This window comes from Micropterus salmoides, unplaced genomic scaffold, assembly GCF_014851395.1.
Source record: "Micropterus salmoides isolate LMB-PRFRI ecotype aquatic unplaced genomic scaffold, ASM1485139v1 Ms_hic_scaffold_20, whole genome shotgun sequence".
Lineage (NCBI taxonomy): Eukaryota > Metazoa > Chordata > Actinopteri > Centrarchiformes > Centrarchidae > Micropterus > Micropterus salmoides.
Window position 1 is genome coordinate 434,365 of NW_024041151.1, and position 27,485 is coordinate 461,849.

Consider the following 27,485-nt stretch of genomic DNA (forward strand, 5'->3'; position numbering starts at 1 on the left):
TGCTGCATTCATACATTTGGTGAATGTGCGAGGGGAAAGTGCCAGGCCGAATGGAAGAACCCGATACTGGTAAGCCACACCCTCAGAGACCGGTTAGAACCCGCAGATCCAAAATAGGGCGCAGCCCTCCGTCCTTCTTGGGGACTATGAAGTACCGGCTGTAGAACCGGTGTCTCTGTCTGGGGGGGAGACACGTTTCACGGCCCCTTTCCTCAGCAGAGTAAGAACTTCCTGTCCCAACCTTGCTCCGGGCGGACCACAGTCCAAACCACCCCGTTGAATTTTGGAGGGCGGGTTTTGAACTGTAGTCGAAACCCATCTATGGCAGTGCGCAGGACCCACGGAGAAATGTTCGTCAGGCTCTGCCAAGCCTCTGCAAAGTCTGCCAATGGAACCAGCCCCACGGGGCTGGTGGTCGGTGTCTCGTGTGATCTTCTGGTGGAACCCTGAAGCCCCAGAATGGCAGGGGAGCACCCGCTCCTGGTGCGGGAGGGGAGAAAGACTCCCCATCCCCAGACTACGCCGATCTTCCCTGAGCTCCGTCGGGACTGGATGACGGTCCTCAGATCGCGTCTATTAGAAGGCTGAGGTTGAGAGCGCCGCCTCGCTGATCCAGCTCCTCAGGGGGGCCCCCGAGAAGCGACACTCTGCTTCCTCTCCTCTCGGTAGGAGTTCATAGAGGGAAGGGACCTACGCCTGGCAGCCTAAGCTGCCTTGGGTCCAGAACGGCGAGGGAGGTACTGGCGGAACGCTTCGCCCTGCGTCTTAACGCTCCGTGGTTCTGCGAAGCTCTGCCAGATCTTCCTCAGAGGGACCCCCCCTCTGAACCATCTCCTGTAGCAGGTCGGCTTGGTAGGCTTGAAGAACCGCCATGGTGTGCAAGCTCACACCGGCCTGGCCCGCTGCCATGTACGCCTTCCCCGAGCGTAATGGTGCGTAATGGTGCCGCCTGATGACGCCACCCCGACACCAGGAAGTCATCGTCCACTACGCTGAGCAAGTCCGCCTCCTCGGAGTCGGATTGCTGCAGTGTCGAGGAAAGGAAGCGTCGGAGCCAGCGGATGAAGGTCGGGAAAAAGCCTCAGCCGTCCCGAAATCTTCCGACAGATCACGCTGTGAACCCCATGAGTGAAGCCGCCGGGCTGCCTCAGCGGCCGCAGGGCCCGCACCACGGGGAGAACATCCCAATCATTGCGTGGGATGACATTGGACGTCACCTATCGCTGCGCTGTGACTGACATTGGATGTCGCCGGCGAAACGGCTTCTAACAACTCTGTCAGAAGTAAGTAATAAATGTCTTTATTTTATAGACATACTGTACATGCTTGGTTATATTTCCATCTTTTGTTGTCGAGTGTCACATTACGTTATAATTACGGTACGACGTTAGCTAACGTTAACTGCTAACGCAAATCACTAACTTAAATGTAATAACGGTATAAAAATTAATATAAGTGTAACGTTAAACAGCCATGTATGCTTTATTCCCCCTTCTTAATTAGCCACACCCATTATATGCATTGCATCTCATTGTTTGTCTCAGTTACGTTATTATAGGCAACGTCAGTCGGCATAGCTAGCAATCGCCAACGTCATACTGTTGTGTTTCTATTAATAGAAATAGTTTCTATATTAGTTACATGAGCAAGTATGAATGTGCCGCAGTGTCACAGTGAATTATTCAAAGCATGTTCACATTCAGTGTTGTACTTGTTGACAAGAGCTATTGTGGGTGTGCTTACAGTACCTGTCGTTTTACTGTAAATATTAACTGGTGAAATAGCTACCTAGCAATGACATTTGAGCCAATGACATTATTATTAGCCCATCATCATCAGCATTGAAGACGGGAGATAACAGCTGTTAATGGTTGTAGATATATCCATGTCATTACTGTATCCGAATGCAAATATATTACGTTCATATTATTAGATGAGCATCAAACCTAAGAGCCACAAGGCCATGGGAGATGGCGAGTGGATGGCGAGGCTGAGGGCATTTGCCACCACTGGCCGTTGGCCTTCAGGAGGTAATAAACCAGCCCCAAGGCAACGGAAGTGGTATGACCTCTACCAGAAGGTAAAGTATTGCAAAATTTCTACCCATTATTTGTTACGGTCATTAACATGCAGTTAACTTGATGAAAAATGTTCGATTTCATGGTGCAGATAGTATCAATCAGACGGACTGTAAATTACAATTCTGATTGTTCCAGATTGAGAAATGCCCCATGCAGGCCCATGGACAGAGCACCCTCTTTGGAGGGTCCAAGGCCTGTAACTGTGGATTTCACACCGTTAAGGTGAGCTCTTTCAAAATGACATCACATAAATTTTCATCTTGCATCGCATCTGTGTTATAACGCTGTTGCAGTTACATCACATGTCGTAATTCTGTTCTTTTAGCAGCCTGCCACTCCTGCTGAAGCCCCACAGTCTGTGGCCTCAGACTCGGACCCTGGTGCGACTTCAGCAAGTGCTGCAGCGTCTGCCGCCACCCCGAGGTCTTTCCTGCGCCCCCCGCTGAGTTTGTCAATGGTGAGTTCTTTCTAATCAATTAATCTTTTGTATGAACCATTGTGTTTGTGTTGCATCATTAAATTATATCTTTTTCTCCTTTCAGTTCACTAAATCACGTTTTGGTGGGTCAAAGTCTGACTCACTAAAGCCCAATTTAGTGGCTAGGAGGACCCCCAGCCCTTCTCCTCCTTCTCCATCCTCTGTGAGGACCCCGAGCTCTTCTCCTCTTCCTTCTCCATCCCCTTTGAGGACCCCGAGCCCTGCACCATCCTCTGTGAGGACACCGACCCCTGCACCATCCTCTGTGAGGACACCGAGCTCTTCTCCTCTTCCTCCTTCTCCTCTTCCTTCTCCATCCTCTGTGAGGACCCCAAGCCCTTCTGTAAGCAGCAGCCTTGCAGTAGCCCCTGTGAGTACAGCATCTATTCGTTGGTCTGGCTCTGTTGTAAATCATCTTCAGTATAGCCTTTATTTATGCAATAAACTTACTCTTATTTGTTATTGTCTTTTAAACAGGACGAGTCTGGAGGAGTTCCTTCAGCAGCTGCGGCGGTTGCAGCTTCAATCTGGTTGCCGGGGGAACTGAGCAAGACCATCCCTGTGCAGGACCACAGGTGGATTGCCAGCACCCTCTTTCCCTCCGGTAAACTGCGGTCAGATGTAAAGCTGTGGTATGAGCCCCCTGTCCCAGCCCTCATTTACCACCAAACCCCGGCACCCGACAGCTTCTTCCCCCATCGGCTGATGGTGTGGATGCCATACCACCTGTGGAAGGTGAAGGTGTCCTGCCCGGCTTGTGGGAAGCAGCTGACGGGGTATGGTGTCCACAAGAGGGCTCGAAAAGTCCTAGACATCGACGGGTATTACCTGATGGTGACAGAGACACTCAGGTGCACCGTGTGTTCCCTGAACTATCTGTCGACCAGTCAGACTGTCCGGGACCAGCTGGACCTGCCCCACCAGAAGCTGTTTGAAATGATTCTGACCCGCAAGTGAGTAAAACAGTTTTGAAAAGACTTAATCCACTTAAATTATCCTCCAATAAACAAGTAACTAATCACTGTATTGTTATATGACGTGTATACACACCCAGGATTAAATTAAATATACTTTTCAGGTAGGCTTGTGACATACGTATCATTCGGCTGCTTCGGGACCAGACTCTCGGCAACAGTCCAGCACGACTGGCGAAGCAGCTGAACCGGTTGGCACACTATGTGGGGGAGTGTGCTAACTTTATGGATCAGCCCAGCCTCTTCCCAGTGATCTGCCAGGAGCCCCCGGAGCCCATCCACGTCCCCATCAGTCGCTGGCTGCTGACCGTCTACAGCAGGGACATCCTCTCCCGTCTGGACCACATTAAGGCCAGCATCACCTCCACGTTTGGTTCCATCTTAAAGATGGATTCAACCAAAAAGGTAAGAAATAATCTAACTGTAATATATTTCTGTCAGTGGTAACATTACATAAGTTTGTGCTGTGTCTTAACTGCTATAGATAATGTCTAAACCATATGTAATTAAAACATCACCCTCCAGATCACAAAGAAGCTGGCTGGCCACGGCAGAGGGACAGCTCTCTGGCTGACCTCAATCAGCAACGAAGTTGGCCAGGTCCTGACCAGTGTCCTGACAGTGCAGGAGGGGCCAGGACTGGACAGGATGGTGTCTGGAGTGATGGAGCGGTACCGCCAGGCATGTGTCACCGCGCCTGTGCTGCTGTATGTGGACTGTGGCTGCTGTGTGAGCGAGGGGGAGAGCAAGCTGCAGACCAGGTTTGCACAGTGGCCAGACATCCACATAAGACTGGACATCTGGCATTTCATGAGGAGGCTGGCTGTCGGTTGCACCACCGATGCTCATCCTCTCTACACCACCTTCATGGGCTGCCTGTCTGCATGTATCTTTGAGTGGGATGCAGGGGACCTCAGCCTGTTGCGGCAGGCTAAGAGAGAGCAGCTCAGACAGGAGGGTGTGCCAGCGCTTACTGATCTCCTGGTGGACAGGAGAATCACTAAGAAGGAGCTGAGCCAGTACTGCAGAAGGAGGACGCGTGGGGAGGAGGGCACCATCAGCCTCATCGAGCAGCTGCTGCAAACACTGGAGGGGCCAAAAGGGAGAGACCTCATGGGGGTGCCGCTGCTAGAACAGGTGCGCATGGAGCACATCTGGCGGGTGCAGAAACGGCACGTCAAGTGCATCCAGGACGTGCCAGGTGTGCAGCTGTACACAGTGACAGGTACCACCACCACCAAAGGCGGCGTTGTCCTGACTAGGTACCGCTGTGCCAGAGGGTCCACATCCCTGGAGTCGTTTCACTGCCACCTCAACAGGTTCATTCCAGGTTGGTGTCTCTCTTGTGGGATTTTAAATAATTTGTAAGGTTTTTTTCAACACATTTAAAGATTGAAAAGCAAAACCATATTTTGTTGTTTTCCCAGGAACCAGTGCAAACGCACTGAACTTCCAGTTGTACCTGCTGGAAGGCCTCAACAGGTGGAACCAGGATCGGGGGACTGCAGTGGTGACCAGCAAGCCCTCATCTCTCCTCACCTACGCCGGGGATGTGGTCCAGTGTCTTGTTTTGGTTTGTGGGTTTTTAATGTATTAATGTTTGACGTTAAAATAAAACAATTACATAAGGATATAGAATGTTTTGAATTTCAACTAATAATGTGTCTGTGTGCGTGTTTCTGTTATTTTCCATAGGAGAGCTGCTTGGTGTTGACTACCTGCTGAGTCAGACTGGACAGCCCATGGCGGTGAACCCCAACTCAGAGGAGACAGAGGACATGCTGGAGAAGATAGATGAGGGCGAGGAAGAAGAAGAAGAAGACGAGGGCTTTGGGGAAGATACTGTGCCATGGCTCGATGACCTGAGCTTCTCCTCCTCCCAGCCTGCTGCCTCCTCCCAGCCTGCTGCCTCCTCCCAACCTGCTGCTTCCTCCCAGCCTGCTGCCTCCTCCCAACCTGCTGCTTCCTCCCAGCCTGCTGCCTCTTTCCCGCCTGCTGCTTCCTCCCAGCCTGCTGCTTCCTCCCAACCTGCTGCTTCCTCCCAGCCTGCTGCCTCCTTCCAGCCTGCTGCCTCTTTCCCGCCTGCTGCTTCCTCCCAGCCTGCTGCTTCCTCCCAGCCTGCTGCTTCTTTCCCGCCTGCTGCTTCTTTCCCGCCTGCTGCTTCCTCCCAGCCTGCTGCCTCCTCCCAGCCTGCTGCCTCCTCCCAGCCTGCTGCCTCCTCCCAGCCTGCTGCTTCTTTCCCGCCTGCTGCTTCCTCCCAGCCTGCTGCCTCTTTCCCGCCTGCTGCCTCCTCCCAGCCTGCTGCCTCCTCCCAGCCTGCTGCTTCTTTCTCGCCTGCTGCTTCCTCCCAGCCTGCTGCCTCTTTCCCGCCTGCTGCTTCCTCCCAGCCTGCTGCTTCCTCCCAGCCTGCTGCCTCTTCCCAGCCTGCTGCCTCCTCCCAGCCTGCTGCCTCTTTCCCGTCTGCTGCTTCCTCCCAGCCTGCTGCCTCTTTCCCGCCTGCTGCTTCCTCCCAGCCTTCTGCTTCCTCCCAACCTGCTGCTTCCTCCCAGCCTGCTGCCTCCTCCCAGCCTGCTGCTTCTTTCCCGCCTGCTGCTTCCTCCCAGCCTGCTGCTTCCTCCCAGCCTGCTGCCTCTTTCCCGCCTGCTGCTTCCTCCCAGCCTGCTGCCTCCTCCCAGCCTGCTGCCTCTTTCCCGCCTGCTGCTTCCTCCCAGCCTGCTGCCTCCTCCCAGCCTGCTGCCTCTTTCCCGCCTGCTGCCTCCTCCCAGCCTGCTGCCTCCTCCCAGCCTGCTGCTTCTTTCCCGCCTGCTGCTTCCTCCCAGCCTGCTGCCTCTTTCCCGCCTGCTGCTTCCTCCCAGCCTTCTGCTTCCTCCCAACCTGCTGCTTCCTCCCAGCCTGCTGCCTCCTCCCAGCCTGCTGCCTCTTTCCCGCCTGCTGCTTCCTCCCAGCCTGCTGCCTCCTCCCAGCCTGCTGCTTCTTTCCCGCCTGCTGCTTCCTCCCAGCCTGCTGCTTCCTCCCAGCCTGCTGCCTCTTTCCCGCCTGCTGCTTCCTCCCAGCCTGCTGCCTCCTCCCAGCCTGCTGCCTCTTTCCCGCCTGCTGCTTCCTCCCAGCCTGCTGCCTCCTCCCAGCCTGCTGCCTCTTTCCCGCCTGCTGCCTCCTCCCAGCCTGCTGCCTCCTCCCAGCCTGCTGCTTCTTTCCCGCCTGCTGCTTCCTCCCAGCCTGCTGCCTCTTTCCCGCCTGCTGCTTCCTCCCAGCCTGCTGCTTCCTCCCAGCCTGCTGCCTCCTCCCAGCCTGCTGCCTCTTTCCCGCCTGCTGCCTCCTCCCAGCCTGCTGCCTCCTCCCAGCCTGCTGCTTCTTTCCCGTCTGCTGCTTCCTCCCAGCCTGCTGCCTCCTCCCAGCCTGCTGCCTCTTTCCCGTCTGCTGCTTCCTCCCAGCCTGCTGCCTCTTTCCCGCCTTCTGCTTCCTCCCAACCTGCTGCTTCCTCCCAGCCTGCTGCCTCCTCCCAGCCTGCTGCCTCCTCCCAGCCTGCTGCCTCTTTCCCGCCTGCTGCTTCCTCCCAGCCTGCTGCTTCCTCCCAGCCTGCTGCCTCTCCCAGCCTGCTGCCTCCTCCCAGCCTGCTGCCTCCTCCCAACCTGCTGCCTCTTTCCCGCCTGCTGCTTCCTCCCAGCCTGCTGCCTCTTCCCAGCCTGCTGCCTCCTCCCAACCTGCTGCCTCTTTCCCGCCTGCTGCTTCCTCCCAGCCTGCTGCTTCCTCCCAGCCTGCTGCTTCCTCCCAGCCTGCTGCTTCCTCCCAGCCTGCTGCCTCTTCCCAGCCTGCTGCTTCCTCCCAGCCTGCTGCTTCCTCCCAGCCTGCTTCCTCCTCCCAACCTGCTGCCTCTTCCCAGCCTGCTGCCTCCTCCCAACCTGCTGCCTCTTTCCCGCCTGCTGCTTCCTCCCAGCCTGCTGCTTCCTCCCAGCCTGCTGCCTCTTCCCAGCCTGCTGCCTCCTCCCAGCCTGCTGCCTCCTCCCAACCTTCTGCCTCCTCCCAGCCTGCTGCCTCCTCCCAGCCTGCTGCCTCTTTCCCGCCTGCTGCTTCCTCCCAGCCTGCTGCCTCCTCCCAACCTGCTGCCTCTTCCCAGCCTGCTGCCTCTTCCCAGCCTGCTGCTTCCTCCCAGCCTGCTGCTTCCTCCCAGCCTGCTTCCTCCTCCCAACCTGCTGCCTCTTCCCAGCCTGCTGCCTCCTCCCAACCTGCTGCCTCTTTCCCGCCTGCTGCTTCCTCCCAGCCTGCTGCTTCCTCCCAGCCTGCTGCCTCTTCCCAGCCTGCTGCCTCCTCCCAGCCTGCTGCCTCCTCCCAACCTTCTGCCTCCTCCCAGCCTGCTGCCTCCTCCCAACCTGCTGCCTCTTTCCCGCCTGCTGCTTCCTCCCAGCCTGCTGCCTCCTCCCAACCTGCTGCCTCTTCCCAGCCTGCTGCCTCCTCCCAACCTGCTGCCTCTTTCCCGCCTGCTGCTTCCTCCCAGCCTGCTGCCTCTTCCCAGCCTGCTGCTTCCTCCCAGCCTGCTGCCTCCTCCCAGCCTGCTGCCTCCTCCCAGCCTGCTGCCTCTTTCCCGCCTGCTGCCTCCTCCCAGCCTGCTGCCTCCTCCCAGCCTGCTGCTTCTTTCCCTTCTGCTGCTTCCTCCCAGCCTGCTGCCTCTTTCCCGCCTGCTGCTTCCTCCCAGCCTGCTGCTTCCTCCCAGCCTGCTGCCTCTTCCCAGCCTGCTGCCTCCTCCCAGCCTGCTGCCTCCTCCCAACCTGCTGCCTCTTTCCCGCCTGCTGCTTCCTCCCAGCCTGCTGCTTCCTCCCAGCCTGCTGCCTCCTCCCAGCCTGCTGCCTCCTCCCAGCCTGCTGCCTCCTCCCAACCTGCTGCCTCCTCCCAGCCTGCTGCTTCCTCCCAGCCTGCTGCCTCCTCCCAACCTGCTGCCTCCTCCCAGCCTGCTGCTTCCTCCCAGCCTGCTGCCTCCTCCCAGCCTGCTGCCTCCTCCCAGCCTGCTGCCTCCTCCCAGCCTGCTGCCTCCTCCCAGCCTGCTGCCTCCTCCTAGCCTGCTGCTTCCTCCCAGCCTGCTGCCTCCTCCCAGCCTGCTGCCTCCTCCCAGCCTGCTGCTTCCTCCCAGCCTGTTGCTTCCTCCCAGCCTGCTGCCTCCTCCCAGCCTGCTGCCTCCTCCCAGCCTGTTGCCTCCTCCCAACCTGCTGCCTCTTTCCCGCCTGCTGCTTCCTCCCAGCCTGCTGCCTCCTCCCAGCCTGCTGCTTCTTTCCCGCCTGCTGCTTCCTCCCAGCCTGCTGCCTCTTTCCCGCCTGCTGCTTCCTCCCAGCCTGCTGCCTCCTCCCAGCCTGCTGCCTCTTTCCCGCCTGCTGCTTCCTCCCAGCCTGCTGCCTCCTCCCAGCCTGCTGCCTCTTTCCCGCCTGCTGCCTCCTCCCAGCCTGCTGCCTCCTCCCAGCCTGCTGCTTCTTTCCCGCCTGCTGCTTCCTCCCAGCCTGCTGCCTCTTTCCCGCCTGCTGCTTCCTCCCAACCTGCTGCTTCCTCCCAGCCTGCTGCCTCCTCCCAGCCTGCTGCCTCCTCCCAGCCTGCTGCTTCTTTCCCTCCTGCTGCTTCCTCCCAGCCTGCTGCCTCTTTCCCGCCTGCTGCTTCCTCCCAGCCTGCTGCTTCCTCCCAGCCTGCTGCCTCTTCCCAGCCTGCTGCCTCCTCCCAGCCTGCTGCCTCCTCCCAACCTGCTGCCTCTTTCCCGCCTGCTGCTTCCTCCCAGCCTGCTGCCTCTTCCCAGCCTGCTGCCTCCTCCCAGCCTGCTGCCTCCTCCCAACCTGCTGCCTCTTTCCCGCCTGCTGCTTCCTCCCAGCCTGCTGCCTCCTCCCAACCTGCTGCCTCTTCCCAACCTGCTGCCTCCTCCCAACCTGCTGCCTCTTTCCCGCCTGCTGCTTCCTCCCAGCCTGCTGCCTCTTCCCAGCCTGCTGCTTCCTCCCAGCCTGCTGCCTCCTCCCAGCCTGCTGCCTCCTCCCAACCTGCTGCCTCTTTCCCGCCTGCTGCTTCCTCCCAGCCTGCTGCTTCCTCCCAGCCTGCTGCCTCTTCCCAGCCTGCTGCCTCCTCCCAGCCTGCTGCCTCCTCCCAACCTGCTGCCTCCTCCCAGCCTGCTGCCTCTTCCCAGCCTGCTGCTTCCTCCCAGCCTGCTGCCTCCTCCCAGCCTGCTGCCTCCTCCCAACCTGCTGCCTCTTTCCCGCCTGCTGCTTCCTCCCAGCCTGCTGCTTCCTCCCAGCCTGCTGCCTCCTCCCAGCCTGCTGCCTCCTCCCAACCTGCTGCCTCCTCCCAGCCTGCTGCTTCCTCCCAGCCTGCTGCCTCCTCCCAGCCTGCTGCTTCCTCCCAGCCTGCTGCCTCCTCCCAGCCTGCTGCCTCCTCCCAGCCTGCTGCTTCCTCCCAGCCTGCTGCCTCCTCCCAGCCTGCTGCCTCCTCCAGCCTGCTGCTTCCTCCCAGCCTGCTGCCTCCTCCCAGCCTGCTGCCTCCTCCCAGCCTGCTGCCTCCTCCCAGCCTGCTGCCTCCTCCCAGCCTGCTGCTTCCTCCCAGCCTGCTGCCTCCTCCCAACCTGCTGCCTCCTCCCAGCCTGCTGCTTCCTCCCAGCCTGCTGCTTCCTCCCAGCCTGCTGCCTCCTCCCAGCCTGCTGCCTCCTCCAGCCTGCTGCTTCCTCCCAGCCTGTTGCTTCCTCCCAGCCTGCTGCCTCCTCCCAGCCTGTTGCCTCCTCCCAACCTGCTGCCTCTTTCCGCCTGCTGCTTCCTCCCAGCCTGCTGCCTCCTCCCAGCCTGCTGCTTCTTTCCCGCCTGCTGCTTCCTCCCAGCCTGCTGCCTCTTTCCGCCTGCTGCTTCCTCCCAGCCTGCTGCCTCCTCCCAGCCTGCTGCCTCTTTCCCGCCTGCTGCTTCCTCCCAGCCTGCTGCCTCCTCCCAGCCTGCTGCTTCTTTCCCGCCTGCTGCTTCCTCCCAGCCTGCTGCCTCTTTCCCGCCTGCTGCTTCCTCCCAGCCTGCTGCCTCCTCCCAGCCTGCTGCCTCTTTCCCGCCTGCTGCCTCCTCCCAGCCTGCTGCCTCCTCCCAGCCTGCTGCTTCTTTCCCGCCTGCTGCTTCCTCCCAGCCTGCTGCCTCTTTCCCGCCTGCTGCTTCCTCCCAGCCTGCTGCTTCCTCCCAGCCTGCTGCCTCCTCCCAGCCTGCTGCCTCCTCCCAGCCTGCTGCTTCTTCCCTCCTGCTGCTTCCTCCCAGCCTGCTGCCTCTTTCCCGCCTGCTGCTTCCTCCCAGCCTGCTGCTTCCTCCCAGCCTGCTGCCTCTTCCCAGCCTGCTGCCTCCTCCCAGCCTGCTGCCTCCTCCCAACCTGCTGCCTCTTTCCCGCCTGCTGCTTCCTCCCAGCCTGCTGCCTCTTCCCAGCCTGCTGCCTCCTCCCAGCCTGCTGCCTCTCCCAACCTGCTGCCTCTTTCCCGCCTGCTGCTTCCTCCCAGCCTGCTGCCTCCTCCCAACCTGCTGCCTCTTCCCAACCTGCTGCCTCTTCCCAGCCTGCTGCCTCCTCCCAACCTGCTGCCTCTTTCCCGCCTGCTGCTTCCTCCCAGCCTGCTGCCTCTTCCCAGCCTGCTGCTTCCTCTCAGCCTGCTGCCTCCTCCCAGCCTGCTGCCTCCTCCCAGCCTGCTGCCTCTTCCCCGCCTGCTGCTTCCTCCCAGCCTGCTGCTTCCTCCCAGCCTGCTGCCTCTTCCCAGCCTGCTGCCTCCTCCCAGCCTGCTGCCTCCTCCCAACCTGCTGCCTCCTCCCAGCCTGCTGCCTCCTCCCAGCCTGCTGCCTCCTCCCAGCCTGCTGCTCCTCCCAGCCTGCTGCCTCCTCCCAGCCTGCTGCCTCCTCCCAGCCTGCTGCCTCCTCCCAGCCTGCTGCCTCTTCCCAGCCTGCTGCTTCCTCCCAGCCTGCTGCCTCCTCCCAGCCTGTTGCTTTTTCCCAGCCTGCTGCCTCCTCCCAGCCTGCTTCCTCTTCCCCGCCTGCTGCTTCCTCCCAGCCTGCTGCCTCCTCCCAGCCTGCTGCCTCCTCCCAGCCTGCTGCTTCCTCCCAGCCTGCTGCCTCCTCCCAGCCTGCTGCTTCTTCCCAGCCTGCTGCTTCCTCCCAGCCTGCTGCTTCCTCCCAGCCTGCTGCCTCCTCCCAGCCTGCTGCCTCCTCCCAGCCTGTTGCTTCCTCCCAGCCTGCTGCCTCCTCCCAGCCTGCTGCCTCCTCCCAGCCTGCTGCCTCTTTCCCGCCTGCTGCTTCCTCCCAGCCTGCTGCTTCCTCCCAGCCTGCTGCTTCCTCCCAGCCTGCTGCCTCCTCCCAGCCTGCTGCCTCCTCCCAGCCTGCTGCCTCCTCCCAGCCTGCTGCCTCCTCCCAGCCTGCTGCCTCCTCCCAGCCTGCTGCCTCCTCCCAGCCTGCTGCCTCCTCCCAGCCTGCTGCCTCCTCCCAGCCTGCTGCCTCCTCCCAGCCTGCTGCTTCCTCCCAACCTGCTGCCTCTTTCCCGCCTGCTGCTTCCTCCCAGCCTGCTGCCTCCTCCCAGCCTGCTGCCTCCTCCCAGCCTGCTGCCTCCTCCCAACCTGCTGCCTCCTCCCAGCCTGCTGCCTCCTCCCAGCCTGCTGCCTCCTCCCAGCCTGCTGCTTCCTCCCAGCCTGCTGCCTCCTCCCAGCCTGCTGCCTCCTCCCAACCTGCTGCCTCTTTCCCGCCTGCTGCTTCCTCCCAGCCTGCTGCTTCCTCCCAGCCTGCTGCCTCCTCCCAGCCTGCTGCCTCCTCCCAACCTGCTGCCTCTTTCCCGCCTGCTGCTTCCTCCCAGCCTGCTGCTTCCTCCCAGCCTGCTGCCTCCTCCCAGCCTGCTGCCTCCTCCCAGCCTGCTGCTCCTCCCAGCCTGCTGCCTCCTCCCAGCCTGCTGCTTCCTCCCAGCCTGCTGCCTCCTCCCAGCCTGCTGCTTCCTCCCAGCCTGCTGCCTCCTCCCAGCCTGCTGCCTCCTCCCAGCCTGCTGCTTCCTCCCAGCCTGCTGCTTCCTCCCAGCCTGCTGCCTCCTCCCAGCCTGCTGCCTCCTCCCAGCCTGCTGCCTCCTCCCAGCCTGCTGCCTCCTCCCAGCCTGTTGCTTCCTCCCAGCCTGCTGCCTCCTCCCAGCCTGCTGCCTCCTCCCAGCCTGCTGCCTCCTCCCAGCCTGTTGCTTCCTCCCAGCCTGCTGCCTCCTCCCAGCCTGCTGCCTCTTCCCGCCTGCTGCTTCCTCCCAGCCTGTTGCTTCCTCCCAGCCTGCTGCCTCCTCCCAGCCTGCTGCCTCTTCCCCGCCTGCTGCTTCCTCCCAGCCTGCTGCCTCCTCCCAGCCTGCTGCCTCTTCCCAGCCTGCTGCTTCCTCCCAGCCTGCTGCCTCCTCCCAGCCTGTTTCTTTTCCCAGCCTGCTGCCTCCTCCCAGCCTGCTGCTTCCTCTTCCCCGCCTGCTGCCTCCTCCCAGCCTGCTGCTTCCTCCCAGCCTGCTGCCTCCTCCCAGCCTGCTGCCTCCTCCCAGCCTGCTGCCTCCTCCCAGCCTGCTGCCTCCTCCCAGCCTGCTGCCTCCTCCCAGCCTGCTGCCTCCTCCCAGCCTGTTGCTTCCTCCCAGCCTGCTGCCTCCTCCCAGCCTGCTGCCTCTTTCCCGCCTGCTGCTTCCTCCCAGCCTGCTGCTTCCTCCCAGCCTGCTGCCTCTTCCCCGCCTGCTGCCTCCTCCCAGCCTGCTGCCTCCTCCCAGCCTGCTGCCTCCTCCCAGCCTGCTGCCTCCTCCCAGCCTGTTGCCTCCTCCCAGCCTGCTGCCTCCTCCCAGCCTGCTGCCTCCTCCCAGCCTGCTGCTTCCTCCCAGCCTGCTGCCTCCTCCCAGCCTGCTGCCTCCTCCCAGCCTGCTGCCTCCTCCCAGCCTGCTGCCTCCTCCCAGCCTGCTGCCTCCTCCCAGCCTGCTGCCTCTTCCCAGCCTGCTGCCTCCTCCCAGCCTGCTGCCTCCTCCCAGCCTGTTGCTTCCTCCCAGCCTGCTGCCTCCTCCCAGCCTGCTGCCTCCTCCCAGCCTGCTGCCTCCTCCCAGCCTGCTGCTTCCTCCCAGCCTGCTGCCTCCTCCCAGCCTGCTGCTTCCTCCCAGCCTGCTGCCTCTTCCCAGCCTGCAGCCTCCTCCCAGCCTGCTGCCTCTTTCCCGTCTGCTGCTTCCTCCCAACCTGCTGCCTCCTCCCAGCCTGCTGCTTCCTCCCAGCCTGCTGCTTCCTCCCAGCCTGCTGCCTCTTCCCAGCCTGCTGCCTCCTCCCAGCCTGCTGCCTCCTCCCAGCCTGCTGCCTCCTCCCAGCCTGCTGCCTCTTTCCCGTCTGCTGCTTCCTCCCAACCTGCTGCTTCCTCCCAACCTGCTGCTTCCTCCCAGCCTGCTGCCTCCTCCCAGCCTGCTCCCTCCATAGCTTCTGCGTCCGGGGTATGTAAAGACATAATTATGTGTATATAAACATATATAAACCGTATCTGCATTTTGTCCCACCTCACTGTCCTCGTGTCTTTTTCAGGTGGTGGATGACAGTGGCATGCCAGGGTTGGACAAAGTTCACAGCTTGGCAGAGTATCTGGTGGAGCTGAGAAACCAGACCGCTCTGTAACTGAACAACCAGCAGGTCAGTAACATTTATTGTCTTGCTTCTTTCCCAACCTTGTCATACATGTTCACACTTAACTCGTCTTTTCATGTGCTGTTGTGTTCTCTCTTTGCTTAGGTGAGCACCATTGTTGCTCTGTGGCAGAACCTGCCGGACCACGACAGGCAGAGGGTGGTGTTTGCTGCCAGACACCAGAGCAGGCTGGACACAGGGAGATTTAGGTCTCCAATAAAGAGGCAGGAGTTCACTCCAGGGACGGAGAGTGTGAAGAGGCACGCACTCACCACCACTGCCCCACTTGCCCAGTGGCCAGATTGCTGCCGCCTGATTGAAACTATCTTTGTCAGGCTCTGTGCCATTCACCGCAGTCCCAAGAAGAAGGGGACTGGCACAGTGTCAAGATGGGATCTCATCCTTCTTGACTACAGGAAGATCAGGCAGCTCATTCTGTGCAATGGGGCGGTAATGCAGTAGACCACCCTGCAGCTGGTGGATGTGAGCCACACCACCCTGGTGCAGTGGCACAATAAGAGGGTGAAGAGGCAGGAAAATATGGTGGTGATGCAGGGGCTAAACCTGCCCAGCCGCTTGTCTGTGGCAGCTAACCCTCTTCCCTCTGCTAATGTGCGCCCCTCGTCTGCTCCCCCCCAGCCAGGCCCAGCTCACCAGTACCACCTGCCCAGCAGCACCGTGGGCCTGGCGAAGTTGAAGAGGAAAGTATCACCCTCGGTGGCAACACCCATGGCTGTCAATCCCCAGCAGCAGCTCCTCCCTGCTCCACCTTCAGGTCCTCAGCTGCGTCCTCAGCGGCAGCTCTTCCCTGCTCCACCATCAGGTCCTCAGCTGCGTCCTCAGCGGCAGCTCTTCCCTGCTCCACCTTCAGGTCCTCAGCTGCGTCCTCAGCGGCAGCTCTTCCCTGCTACACCATCAGGTCCTCAGCTGCGTCCTCAGCGGCAGCTCTTCCCTGCTCCACCCAGCCCTCAGTTCCTGATGCTGGTTCCAGTAACCCCAGGTGCTGCTCCACAGGCCCTGGGGTTCAGCCTTTCCTCTGCCCCTCCTGCTCCTGCTCCAGTCCCCCGAAAACTGACCCGAAAGGTGCTGCACAACACGTGCAAAAAATGAGGACAGTTCAGGACGGCGGAGACTGGACACAGCCAATACAAGGGTGTGGTTTACTGCCCTGTAGAGGCTGTACCAAAGGAGCAGTGGTTGGAGGACATGAAAAGGAATAAATAAATGTTTTTACTGGATGCTTTTTTTATGTAAATACTTTTATTTAATGTTAGTTTTTATTCAGTTATAATGTTAAATTTTCTATGAAAGGGGCTGTTTACCCCACTATCAGTGGCATGTGCCCTGGATACTTTTTTATGTTTAGAGTTTTATATTATATTTAATGTTAATCTTCAATAAGTTATAATGTTCAATTTTCTATGAAAGGGACTGTTTACCCCACTATCAGAGGCTTGTGCCCTGGACACTTTTTTATGTTTATAGTTTTATATTATATTTAATGTTAATCTTAAATAAGTAATTATGTTTAAACTATACTATTTTAATATAGGTATGTGTTATTGTTTTATTATCTTATACTGTGGAGTGTTTCTGACAATTTGTCCTCCTTCTAAACTGATTTATAATAAAAGTTCATATCATTCATATATTTTGAGTGCAAATCTTGTTTTCAGGTAACTAGTAACTGTCAAGTAAGTGGAGTGAGTGAAGTTAAAAGTACAGGCACTTTCACAGTCCAAGGTGACTTCTTCAAAGGATTTGTTCTGTTTAGTGAAGTCTTCTCCAGGACATTATGCTATATTGAGCTAACACTGGGGCTTGGTTCAGCCTCAGACACCAGACAAATGAAACCAAGACAGCATAAAAGAAACACATTCTTCTTCAAGGGAACACAAAGCAACAAAGATCACAGTGTAAAATATTTAATCAAAGAAACTTGAAAGATACAAAGAGTCTATGTATGGATAGTAGACTAATATAATACATGAGGTAGACCAAGAAAGTATTTTTATACTAAATCAAGTTTACATGGGCAACCAAGAGGTGGGATTCGAACAGGGTCTCTGTGTGGATGTGTCTTTCTCCTCCTGAAATGCACACAAAATTACATTTTTTGGTCTTAACAAAAATAATATGCTATAAAAAGACTTTGGAGTGCCACATGAGCGCTACTACAATTGTGTTGTCATCTTTTCGTTCCTTTTTTCTTCTCCTTCTTCCCCCTCCTCATTGTTTCTCCCCCAAGTCAAACAGACTATTCTTCCCCAGCTTTGGCGCAATTGGCTAGCGTGCTCGCCTCAGATGGCTGAGGCGAGGTTTGAACCCACAACTCTGGGTCTCCAGTCGGCGTCCTTCCCCACTGGACCATCTTCAGTACCGATGAAGACCAACAACCAGAGAGAGGAAGAAGATCTGACTGAGGGAGGAACTTTCAGAAGATCCACCAACATCAGTCTGGAGAGGAAACTCTGGATGATGGACTTCCTGTCTGGTTCCATGGAACCGAGACTGCAAGACGAGTACACGGGATTTTTTGAACGCCTGCACCCCAACGTGTCTCTGTGGCGCAATTGGCTAGCGCGCTCAGCTGTTAACCGAGAGGATGGTGGTTCGAGCCCACCCAGGGACGGTCAATATTTAGGCGTCTGAAGTGCAAGCTCTATCCGTGCTCTTTGAACTTGTTGGTCCGCTGCAAAGGCCCTCTTGTCAAACAGGACCAGTGCCACTTTGTCCCTTGGCCTCGCTAGTCCAAGCTCATCCCGTTCTCCTCTTGTGGCTCCAGAGGCCTCAACCGTGTCCGCTTTTCCGCTGGTCAAAGCGGAAGAGATCCTGGGTTCAAATCCCAGCGGTGCCTAAGTGGAGTTTTCAATAACGATACGCCACTTCCCAAGGACAAAAACCAGAATAACCTCATGTGCGTTCTACGCAGCTTCAAGAAAAACGCGAGTGAGCGAGTAGAACGTGGCAATCCTAAGAACTGATTCCAAAGCCAGACCACCTGAAACAGGTAGCGCAGTTGCCTGCGGCGGGTGCTGTGGCTTAGTCGGTGAAAGCGCCTGTCTTGTAAACAGGAGAACCTGGTTTCAAATCCCAGCAGTGCCTCTACAGCTTAATGTGTCCACGGGAACCTCTACCTATTCAAATCTGAAAACAGGAAATTGCTCCCTGCTTTGGTAAGTTCACTTAAACATCCTCTGACTGAATCAGCTCAGTGTTTCCAGAATCTGTCCTTTGATGTACTGGTCATTACTGACTTCTGTCCCGGTGATCTCACCAGAGGCTGCTCTACATTCTCTAAACCATGGAAGACAAACAAGTGCTATTGCGGGTGAGACCTATTTTACCAAACAATAATTGGTAGAAATGCTGGCCTTGAATATACAGAAACCAACTGCTTCCTGTTATAGCAGCTTCACCAAGGAATGAATATCCTCTGGGACAGGTGTTCTGGGTTCAAGTCCTGCTGTGGAAGAGAGATTGCTTTCCAACATAACACTCTGGACTTCTGAGTGGTGTGAATACGATGACGAACCCTGTCCTTGTGTTCTCTGTGGACTAATGGCTAGTGTTCTTGCCTTCCACCTAAAAGATCTAGCTTCAAGTCCACTTGCAGTAAACTCTGGTTTTGTTTTATGTTCATAATTCTGATCTGATGTGTCATTTGAAATCACTGAAAGGTCCGCTCTCAGGTGTAGCAGCACCTTCGCAGGTGTTCAGTGCCACAGATTAGCATGCTGAATGTGACGCAAGCATCAGAGATCACCAGAACATGGACGTGTTTCCAAAGTGAGAAGCAGGGATTCAGTTCTTCCACCTTGGATCCAGGTGGATCCAGATGATCAAGTCCCCTAGGTGCTTCTCCTGCAGGGGGATTCTAAGCAGCTGTTATGATGCTGGAGCTGAGAGCTCTGCAGGTTCAGAGATTATGAATCCAGACAGACTGCAGCTTTAAACATGAGCTGTGACAGAGAGACATTCTTCATGAGTACTAGTACAATGTGATTGGGAGCAGTCCAGTCTCCCTTCAGCAGAACCACAATGGACCAGCGCACTGTAGGAAGTAAAACATGTCTGCTGCTGTTTCAGGAATCTTTCCACTGAAATCCACCTGCAGCATTATCCCTGTTAGAGATCACAGTGACCCCCTTCAGACCAGAGCTGGCTCCTTTAATAATCTCTCCACTAGGCCCGTCAGCTGTGGAAGTTCTCAGACAGGCAAACTCAGGGGCCTCTTTTAAATACTTTCTTAGGTCTCACTTTTATCCTATGGTGTTTTAATAAACTTTGTTTTATTGCTGTTGATTCATTTTTATTTTTTTTAAGTATGGAGCTTTATTTGTTTCTGCTGTGCAGCACCTTGTAACTTGGATTTGAAAAGTGCTATAAACAAAGTTATTGTAATTATTTTTGTCCAAAGATTGGAATCAATCATATTCAGATCACGAACGTGGATCTGAATCCTGACATGAACCAGAAGAACTTCATCATTTAACTGAACATTTCTCAACAATAACCGATGGTACAAAGATCAGAACCAGGATCCACATCCAGACTCAGATGAGGACTTTATTATCCTTGTTTTATATTGAAATCTCTTGTACGTTGTGTATCACTTCTTTCTTACTTTCTTGTTTGGTAAAGTAAAATAAGTCCAAAGAGAGAGAGCTAGCTGGCTTTGATCAAGCAAGCTAGCTAGCCTTACCTTACTTAGCTGTACCGTAATCCCTTGAAGGTCGGGTGTTGAAGTCGGACAAATGCGGAAATTCACGACGGGAAACGAACGCAACGAGATTTCGGACGCTTTGAACGTTTTTTGAGTTTTGTTTATTGAACACACACACAGACACATTTCTCACGTACCTCAGATGGCTGAGGCGAGGTTTGAACCACAACTCTGGGTCTCTGTGGCGCAATTGGCTAGCGCGCTCGGCTGTTAACCGAGAGGATGGTGGTTCGAGCCCACCCAGGGACGGTCAATATTTAGGCGTCTGAAGTGCAAGCTCTATCCGTGCTCTTTGAACTTGTTGGTCCGCTGCAAAGGCCCTCTTGTCAAACAGGACCAGTGCCACTTTGTCCCTTGGCCTCGCTAGTCCAAGCTCATCCCTTTCTCCTCTTGTGGCTCCAGAGGCCTCAACCGTGTCCGCTTTTCCGCTGGTCAAAGCGGAAGAGATCCTGGGTTCAAATCCCAGCGGTGCCTAAGTGGAGTTTTCAATAACGATACGCCACTTCCCAAGGACAAAAACCAGAATAACCTCATGTGCGTTCTACGCAGCTTCAAGAAAAACGCGAGTGAGCGAGTAGAACGTGGCAATCCTAAGAACTGATTCCAAAACCAGACCACCTGAAACAGGTAGCGCAGTTGCCTGCGGCGGGTGCTGTGGCTTAGTCGGTGAAAGCGCCTGTCTTGTAAACAGGAGAACCTGGTTTCAAATCCCAGCAGTGCCTCTACAGCTTAATGTGTCCACGGGAACCTCTACCTATTCAAATCTGAAAACAGGAAATTGCTCCCTGCTTTGGTAAGTTCACTTAAACATCCTCTGACTGAATCAGCTCAGTGTTTCCAGAATCTGTCCTTTGATGTACTGGTCATTACTGACTTCTGTCCCGGTGATCTCACCAGAGGCTGCTCTACATTCTCTAAACCATGGAAGACAAACAAGTGCTATTGCGGGTGAGACCTATTTTACCAAACAATAATTGGTAGAAAATGCTGGCCTTGAATATACAGAAACCAACTGCTTCCTGTTATAGCAGCTTCACCAAGGAATGAATATCCTCTGGGACAGGTGTTCTGGGTTCAAGTCCTGCTGTGGAAGAAAGATTGCTTTCCAACATAAACACTCTGGACTTCTGAGTGGTGTGAATACGATGACGAACCCTGTCCTTGTGTTCTCTGTGGACTAATGGCCTTCCACCTAAAAGATCTAGCTTCAAGTCCACTTGCAGTAAACTCTGGTTTTGTTTTATGTTCATAATTCTGATCTGATGTGTCATTTGAAATCACTGAAAGGTCCGCTCTCAGGTGTAGCAGCACCTTCGCAGGTGTTCAGTGCCACAGATTAGCATGCTGAATGTGACGCAAGCATCAGAGATCACCAGAACATGGACGTGTTTCCAAAGTGAGAAGCAGGGATTCAGTTCTTCCACCTTGGATCCAGGTGGATCCAGATGATCAAGTCCCCTAGGTGCTTCTCCTGCGGGGGATTCTAAGCAGCTGTTATGATGCTGGAGCTGAGAGCTCTGCAGGTTCAGAGATTATGAATCCAGACAGACTGCAGCTTTAAACATGAGCTGTGACAGAGAGACATTCTTCATGAGTACTAGTACGATGTGATTGGGAGCAGTCCAGTCTCCCTTCAGCAGAACCACAATGGACCAGCGCACTGTAGGAAGTAAAACATGTCTGCTGCTGTTTCAGGAATCTTTCCACTGAAATCCACCTGCAGCATTATCCCTGTTAGAGATCACAGTGACCCCCTTCAGACCAGAGCTGGCTCCTTTAATAATCTCTCCACTAGGCCCGTCAGCTGTGGAAGTTCTCAGACAGGCAAACTCAGGGGCCTCTTTTAAATACTTTCTTAGGTCTCACTTTTATCCTATGGTGTTTTAATAAACTTTGTTTTATTGCTGTTGATTCATTTTTATTTTTTTTAAGTATGGAGCTTTATTTGTTTCTGCTGTGCAGCACCTTGTAACTTGGATTTGAAAAGTGCTATAAACAAAGTTATTGTAATTATTTGTCCAAAGATTGGAATCAATCAATATTCAGATCACGAACGTGGATCTGAATCCTGACATGAACCAGAAGAACTTCATCATTTAACTGAACATTTCTCAACAATAACCGATGGTACAAAGATCAGAACCAGGATCCACATCCAGACTCAGATGAGGACTTTTATTATCCTTGTTTTATATTGAAATCTCTTGTACGTTGTGTATCACTTCTTTCTTACTTTCTTGTTTGGTAAAGTAAAATAAGTCCAAAGAGAGAGCTAGCTGGCTTTGATCAAGCAAGCTAGCTAGCCTTACTTAGCTGTACCGTAATCCCTTGAAGTCGGTTGTGTTGAAGTCGGACAAATGCGGAAATTCACGACGGGAAACGAACGCAACGAGATTTCGGACGCTTTGAACGTTTTTTGAGTTTGTTTTATTGAACACACACAGACACATTTCTCACGTACCTCAGATGGCTGAGGCGAGGTTTGAACCCACAACTCTGGGTCTCCAGTCGGCGTCCTTCCCCACTGGACCATCTTCAGTACCGATGAAGACCAACAACCAGAGAGAGGAAGAAGATCTGACTGAGGGAGGAACTTTCAGAAGATCCACCAACATCAGTCTGGAGAGGAAACTCTGGATGATGGACTTCCTGTCTGGTTCCATGGAACCGAGACTGCAAGACGAGTACACGGGATTTTTTGAACGCCTGCACCCCAACGTGTCTCTGTGGCGCAATTGGCTAGCGCGCTCGGCTGTTAACCGAGAGGATGGTGGTTCGAGCCCACCCAGGGACGGTCAATATTTAGGCGTCTGAAGTGCAAGCTCTATCCGTGCTCTTTGAACTTGTTGGTCCGCTGCAAAGGCCCTCTTGTCAAACAGGACCAGTGCCACTTTGTCCCTTGGCCTCGCTAGTCCAAGCTCATCCCTTTCTCCTCTTGTGGCTCCAGAGGCCTCAACCGTGTCCGCTTTTCCGCTGGTCAAAGCGGAAGAGATCCTGGGTTCAAATCCCAGCGGTGCCTAAGTGGAGTTTTCAATAACGATACGCCACTTCCCAAGGACAAAAACCAGAATAACCTCATGTGCGTTCTACGCAGCTTCAAGAAAAACGCGAGTGAGCGAGTAGAACGTGGCAATCCTAAGAACTGATTCCAAAACCAGACCACCTGAAACAGGTAGCGCAGTTGCCTGCGGCGGGTGCTGTGGCTTAGTCGGTGAAAGCGCCTGTCTTGTAAACAGGAGAACCTGGTTTCAAATCCCAGCAGTGCCTCTACAGCTTAATGTGTCCACGGGAACCTCTACCTATTCAAATCTGAAAACAGGAAATTGCTCCCTGCTTTGGTAAGTTCACTTAAACATCCTCTGACTGAATCAGCTCAGTGTTTCCAGAATCTGTCCTTTGATGTACTGGTCATTACTGACTTCTGTCCCGGTGATCTCACCAGAGGCTGCTCTACATTCTCTAAACCATGGAAGACAAACAAGTGCTATTGCGGGTGAGACCTATTTTACCAAACAATAATTGGTAGAAAATGCTGGCCTTGAATATACAGAAACCAACTGCTTCCTGTTATAGCAGCTTCACCAAGGAATGAATATCCTCTGGGACAGGTGTTCTGGGTTCAAGTCCTGCTGTGGAAGAAGATTGCTTTCCAACATAAACACTCTGGACTTCTGAGTGGTGTGAATACGATGACGAACCCTGTCCTTGTGTTCTCTGTGGACTAATGGCCTTCCACCTAAAAGATCTAGCTTCAAGTCCACTTGCAGTAAACTCTGGTTTTGTTTTATGTTCATAATTCTGATCTGATGTGTCATTTGAAATCACTGAAAGGTCCGCTCTCAGGTGTAGCAGCACCTTCGCAGGTGTTCAGTGCCACAGATTAGCATGCTGAATGTGACGCAAGCATCAGAGATCACCAGAACATGGACGTGTTTCCAAAGTGAGAAGCAGGGATTCAGTTCTTCCACCTTGGATCCAGGTGGATCCAGATGATCAAGTCCCCTAGGTGCTTCTCCTGCGGGGGATTCTAAGCAGCTGTTATGATGCTGGAGCTGAGAGCTCTGCAGGTTCAGAGATTATGAATCCAGACAGACTGCAGCTTTAAACATGAGCTGTGACAGAGAGACATTCTTCATGAGTACTAGTACGATGTGATTGGGAGCAGTCCAGTCTCCCTTCAGCAGAACCACAATGGACCAGCGCACTGTAGGAAGTAAAACATGTCTGCTGCTGTTTCAGGAATCTTTCCACTGAAATCCACCTGCAGCATTATCCCTGTTAGAGATCACAGTGACCCCCTTCAGACCAGAGCTGGCTCCTTTAATAATCTCTCCACTAGGCCCGTCAGCTGTGGAAGTTCTCAGACAGGCAAACTCAGGGGCCTCTTTTAAATACTTTCTTAGGTCTCACTTTTATCCTATGGTGTTTTAATAAACTTTGTTTTATTGCTGTTGATTCATTTTTATTTTTTTAAGTATGGAGCTTTATGTTTCTGCTGTGCAGCACCTTGTAACTTGGATTTGAAAAGTGCTATAAACAAAGTTATTGTAATTATTTTTGTCCAAAGATTGGAATCAATCAATATTCAGATCACGAACGTGGATCTGAATCCTGACATGAACCAGAAGAACTTCATCATTTAACTGAACATTTCTCAACAATAACCGATGGTACAAAGATCAGAACCAGGATCCACATCCAGACTCAGATGAGGACTTTTATTATCCTTGTTTTATATTGAAATCTCTTGTACGTTGTGTATCACTTCTTTCTTACTTTCTTGTTTGGTAAAGTAAAATAAGTCCAAAGAGAGAGAGCTAGCTGGCTTTGATCAAGCAAGCTAGCTAGCCTTACTTAGCTGTACCGTAATCCCTTGAAGGTCGGTTGTGTTGAAGTCGGACAAATGCGGAAATTCACGACGGGAAACGAACGCAACGAGATTTCGGACGCTTTGAACGTTTTTTGAGTTTTGTTTAATTGAACACACACACAGACACATTTCTCACGTACCTCAGATGGCTGAGGCGAGGTTTGAACCCACAACTCTGGGTCTCCAGTCGGCGTCCTTCCCCACTGGACCATCTTCAGTACCGATGAAGACCAACAACCAGAGAGAGGAAGAAGATCTGACTGAGGGAGGAACTTTCAGAAGATCCACCAACATCAGTCTGGAGAGGAAACTCTGGATGATGGACTTCCTGTCTGGTTCCATGGAACCGAGACTGCAAGACGAGTACACGGGATTTTTTGAACGCCTGCACCCCAACGTGTCTCTGTGGCGCAATTGGCTAGCGCGCTCGGCTGTTAACCGAGAGGATGGTGGTTCGAGCCCACCCAGGGACGGTCAATATTTAGGCGTCTGAAGTGCAAGCTCTATCCGTGCTCTTTGAACTTGTTGGTCCGCTGCAAAGGCCCTCTTGTCAAACAGGACCAGTGCCACTTTGTCCCTTGGCCTCGCTAGTCCAAGCTCATCCCTTTCTCCTCTTGTGGCTCCAGAGGCCTCAACCGTGTCCGCTTTTCCGCTGGTCAAAGCGGAAGAGATCCTGGGTTCAAATCCCAGCGGTGCCTAAGTGGAGTTTTCAATAACGATACGCCACTTCCCAAGGACAAAAACCAGAATAACCTCATGTGCGTTCTACGCAGCTTCAAGAAAAACGCGAGTGAGCGAGTAGAACGTGGCAATCCTAAGAACTGATTCCAAAACCAGACCACCTGAAACAGGTAGCGCAGTTGCCTGCGGCGGGTGCTGTGGCTTAGTCGGTGAAAGCGCCTGTCTTGTAAACAGGAGAACCTGGTTTCAAATCCCAGCAGTGCCTCTACAGCTTAATGTGTCCACGGGAACCTCTACCTATTCAAATCTGAAAACAGGAAATTGCTCCCTGCTTTGGTAAGTTCACTTAAACATCCTCTGACTGAATCAGCTCAGTGTTTCCAGAATCTGTCCTTTGATGTACTGGTCATTACTGACTTCTGTCCCGGTGATCTCACCAGAGGCTGCTCTACATTCTCTAAACCATGGAAGACAAACAAGTGCTATTGCGGGTGAGACCTATTTTACCAAACAATAATTGGTAGAAATGCTGGCCTTGAATATACAGAAACCAACTGCTTCCTGTTATAGCAGCTTCACCAAGGAATGAATATCCTCTGGGACAGGTGTTCTGGGTTCAAGTCCTGCTGTGGAAGAGAGATTGCTTTCCAACATAAACACTCTGGACTTCTGAGTGGTGTGAATACGATGACGAACCCTGTCCTTGTGTTCTCTGTGGACTAATGGCCTTCCACCTAAAAGATCTAGCTTCAAGTCCACTTGCAGTAAACTCTGGTTTTGTTTTATGTTCATAATTCTGATCTGATGTGTCATTTGAAATCACTGAAAGGTCCGCTCTCAGGTGTAGCAGCACCTTCGCAGGTGTTCAGTGCCACAGATTAGCATGCTGAATGTGACGCAAGCATCAGAGATCACCAGAACATGGACGTGTTTCCAAAGTGAGAAGCAGGGATTCAGTTCTTCCACCTTGGATCCAGGTGGATCCAGATGATCAAGTCCCCTAGGTGCTTCTCCTGCGGGGGATTCTAAGCAGCTGTTATGATGCTGGAGCTGAGAGCTCTGCAGGTTCAGAGATTATGAATCCAGACAGACTGCAGCTTTAAACATGAGCTGTGACAGAGAGACATTCTTCATGAGTACTAGTACGATGTGATTGGGAGCAGTCCAGTCTCCCTTCAGCAGAACCACAATGGACCAGCGCACTGTAGGAAGTAAAACATGTCTGCTGCTGTTTCAGGAATCTTTCCACTGAAATCCACCTGCAGCATTATCCCTGTTAGAGATCACAGTGACCCCTTCAGACCAGAGCTGGCTCCTTTAATAATCTCTCCACTAGGCCCGTCAGCTGTGGAAGTTCTCAGACAGGCAAACTCAGGGGCCTCTTTTAAATACTTTCTTAGGTCTCACTTTTATCCTATGGTGTTTTAATAAACTTTGTTTTATTGCTGTTGATTCATTTTTTTTTTTTTAAGTATGGAGCTTTATTTGTTTCTGCTGTGCAGCACCTTGTAACTTGGATTTGAAAAGTGCTATAAACAAAGTTATTGTAATTATTTTTTCCAAAGATTGGAATCAATCAATATTCAGATCACGAACGTGGATCTGAATCCTGACATGAACCAGAAGAACTTCATCATTTAACTGAACATTTCTCAACAATAACCGATGGTACAAAGATCAGAACCAGGATCCACATCCAGACTCAGATGAGGACTTTTATTATCCTTGTTTTATATTGAAATCTTGTACGTTGTGTATCACTTCTTTCTTACTTGTTTGGTAAAGTAAAATAAGTCCAAAGAGAGAGAGCTAGCTGGTTTGATCAAGCAAGCTAGCTAGCCTTACCTTACTTAGCTGTACCGTAATCCCTTGAAGGTCGGTTGTGTTGAAGTCGGACAAATGCGGAAATTCACGACGGGAAACGAACGCAACGAGATTTCGGACGCTTTGAACGTTTTTGAGTTTCGGTTTATTGAACACACACACAGACACATTTCTCACGTACCTCAGATGGCTGAGGCGAGGTTTGAACCCACAACTCTGGGTCTCCAGTCGGCGTCCTTCCCCACTGGACCATCTTCAGTACCGATGAAGACCAACAACCAGAGAGAGGAAGAAGATCTGACTGAGGGAGGAACTTTCAGAAGACCAAACATCAGTGGAGAGGAAACTCTGGATGATGGACTTCCTGTCTGGTTCCATGGAACCGAGACTGCAAGACGAGTACACGGGATTTTTGAACGCCTGCACCCCAACGTGTCTCTGTGGCGCAATTGGCTAGCGCGCTCGGCTGTTAACCGAGAGGATGGTGGTTCGAGCCCACCCAGGGACGGTCAATATTTAGGCGTCTGAAGTGCAAGCTCTATCCGTGCTCTTTGAACTTGTTGGTCCGCTGCAAAGGCCCTCTTGTCAAACAGGACCAGTGCCACTTTGTCCCTTGGCCTCGCTAGTCCAAGCTCATCCCTTTCTCCTCTTGTGGCTCCAGAGGCCTCAACCGTGTCCGCTTTTCCGCTGGTCAAAGCGGAAGAGATCCTGGGTTCAAATCCCAGCGGTGCCTAAGTGGAGTTTTCAATAACGATACGCCACTTCCCAAGGACAAAAACCAGAATAACCTCATGTGCGTTTACGCAGCTTCAAGAAAAACGCGAGTGAGCGAGTAGAACGTGGCAATCCTAAGAACTGATTCCAAAACCAGACCACCTGAAACAGGGTAGCGCAGTTGCCTGCGGCGGGTGCTGGTGGCTTGGGTGAAAGCGCCTGTCTTGTAAACAGGAGAACCTGGTTTCAAATCCCAGCAGTGCCTCTACAGCTTAATGTGTCCACGGGAACCTCTACCTATTCAAATCTGAAAACAGGAAATGCTCCTGCTTTGGTAAGTTCACTTAAAATCTCTGACTGAATCAGTCAGTGTTTCCGAATCTGTCTTTGATGTATGGTCATTACTGACTCTGTCCGGTGATCTCACAGAGGCTGCTCTACTCTCTAAACCAGGAAGACAACAAAGTGCTATGCGGGTGAGACCTATTTTACCAAACAATAATTGGTAGAAAATGCTGGCCTTGAATATAC

The 27,485-nt window shown here is 53.8% G+C and overlaps 3 protein-coding genes and 9 non-coding genes across 12 annotated transcripts; all 12 read left to right on the top strand.

The window, feature by feature from the left end:
- Positions 1–1,794: 1,794 nt before the first annotated feature.
- LOC119914919 (vegetative cell wall protein gp1) lies at positions 1,795–3,516 on the top strand. Its single transcript, XM_038734462.1, has 5 exons — positions 1,795–2,080; positions 2,217–2,303; positions 2,407–2,538; positions 2,624–2,929; positions 3,037–3,516. The coding sequence occupies exons 1-5, from the start codon at positions 1,934–1,936 to the stop codon at positions 3,514–3,516; spliced, it is 1,152 nt and encodes a 383-aa protein (XP_038590390.1). The 5' UTR covers positions 1,795–1,933.
- Positions 3,517–3,650: 134 nt separating this feature from the next.
- Positions 3,651–5,494, top strand: LOC119914077. The gene is made up of 4 exons (XM_038733077.1): positions 3,651–3,938; positions 4,059–4,863; positions 4,961–5,106; positions 5,229–5,494. The coding sequence occupies exons 1-4, from the start codon at positions 3,759–3,761 to the stop codon at positions 5,256–5,258; spliced, it is 1,161 nt and encodes a 386-aa protein (XP_038589005.1). The 5' UTR covers positions 3,651–3,758; the 3' UTR covers positions 5,259–5,494.
- An 8,549-nt stretch (positions 5,495–14,043) lies between these two features.
- LOC119914081 (proline-rich protein HaeIII subfamily 1-like) lies at positions 14,044–15,788 on the top strand. The gene is made up of 2 exons (XM_038733081.1): positions 14,044–14,145; positions 14,245–15,788. The coding sequence occupies exon 2, from the start codon at positions 14,680–14,682 to the stop codon at positions 15,247–15,249; it is 570 nt and encodes a 189-aa protein (XP_038589009.1). The 5' UTR covers positions 14,044–14,145; positions 14,245–14,679; the 3' UTR covers positions 15,250–15,788.
- A 909-nt stretch (positions 15,789–16,697) lies between these two features.
- On the top strand, positions 16,698–16,771 carry trnan-guu. The gene has a single exon. It is a non-coding gene; the product is annotated as a tRNA-Asn (tRNA).
- A 399-nt stretch (positions 16,772–17,170) lies between these two features.
- On the top strand, positions 17,171–17,244 carry trnat-ugu. The gene has a single exon. It is a non-coding gene; the product is annotated as a tRNA-Thr (tRNA).
- A 1,796-nt stretch (positions 17,245–19,040) lies between these two features.
- Positions 19,041–19,114, top strand: trnan-guu. The gene has a single exon. It is a non-coding gene; the product is annotated as a tRNA-Asn (tRNA).
- Positions 19,115–19,513: 399 nt separating this feature from the next.
- Positions 19,514–19,587, top strand: trnat-ugu. The gene has a single exon. It is a non-coding gene; the product is annotated as a tRNA-Thr (tRNA).
- A 1,998-nt stretch (positions 19,588–21,585) lies between these two features.
- trnan-guu lies at positions 21,586–21,659 on the top strand. The gene has a single exon. It is a non-coding gene; the product is annotated as a tRNA-Asn (tRNA).
- Positions 21,660–22,058: 399 nt separating this feature from the next.
- trnat-ugu lies at positions 22,059–22,132 on the top strand. The gene has a single exon. It is a non-coding gene; the product is annotated as a tRNA-Thr (tRNA).
- A 2,002-nt stretch (positions 22,133–24,134) lies between these two features.
- Positions 24,135–24,208, top strand: trnan-guu. The gene has a single exon. It is a non-coding gene; the product is annotated as a tRNA-Asn (tRNA).
- Positions 24,209–24,607: 399 nt separating this feature from the next.
- trnat-ugu lies at positions 24,608–24,681 on the top strand. The gene has a single exon. It is a non-coding gene; the product is annotated as a tRNA-Thr (tRNA).
- Positions 24,682–26,674: 1,993 nt separating this feature from the next.
- trnan-guu lies at positions 26,675–26,748 on the top strand. Its single transcript has one exon. It is a non-coding gene; the product is annotated as a tRNA-Asn (tRNA).
- The last annotated feature ends 737 nt before the right edge of the window (positions 26,749–27,485 follow it).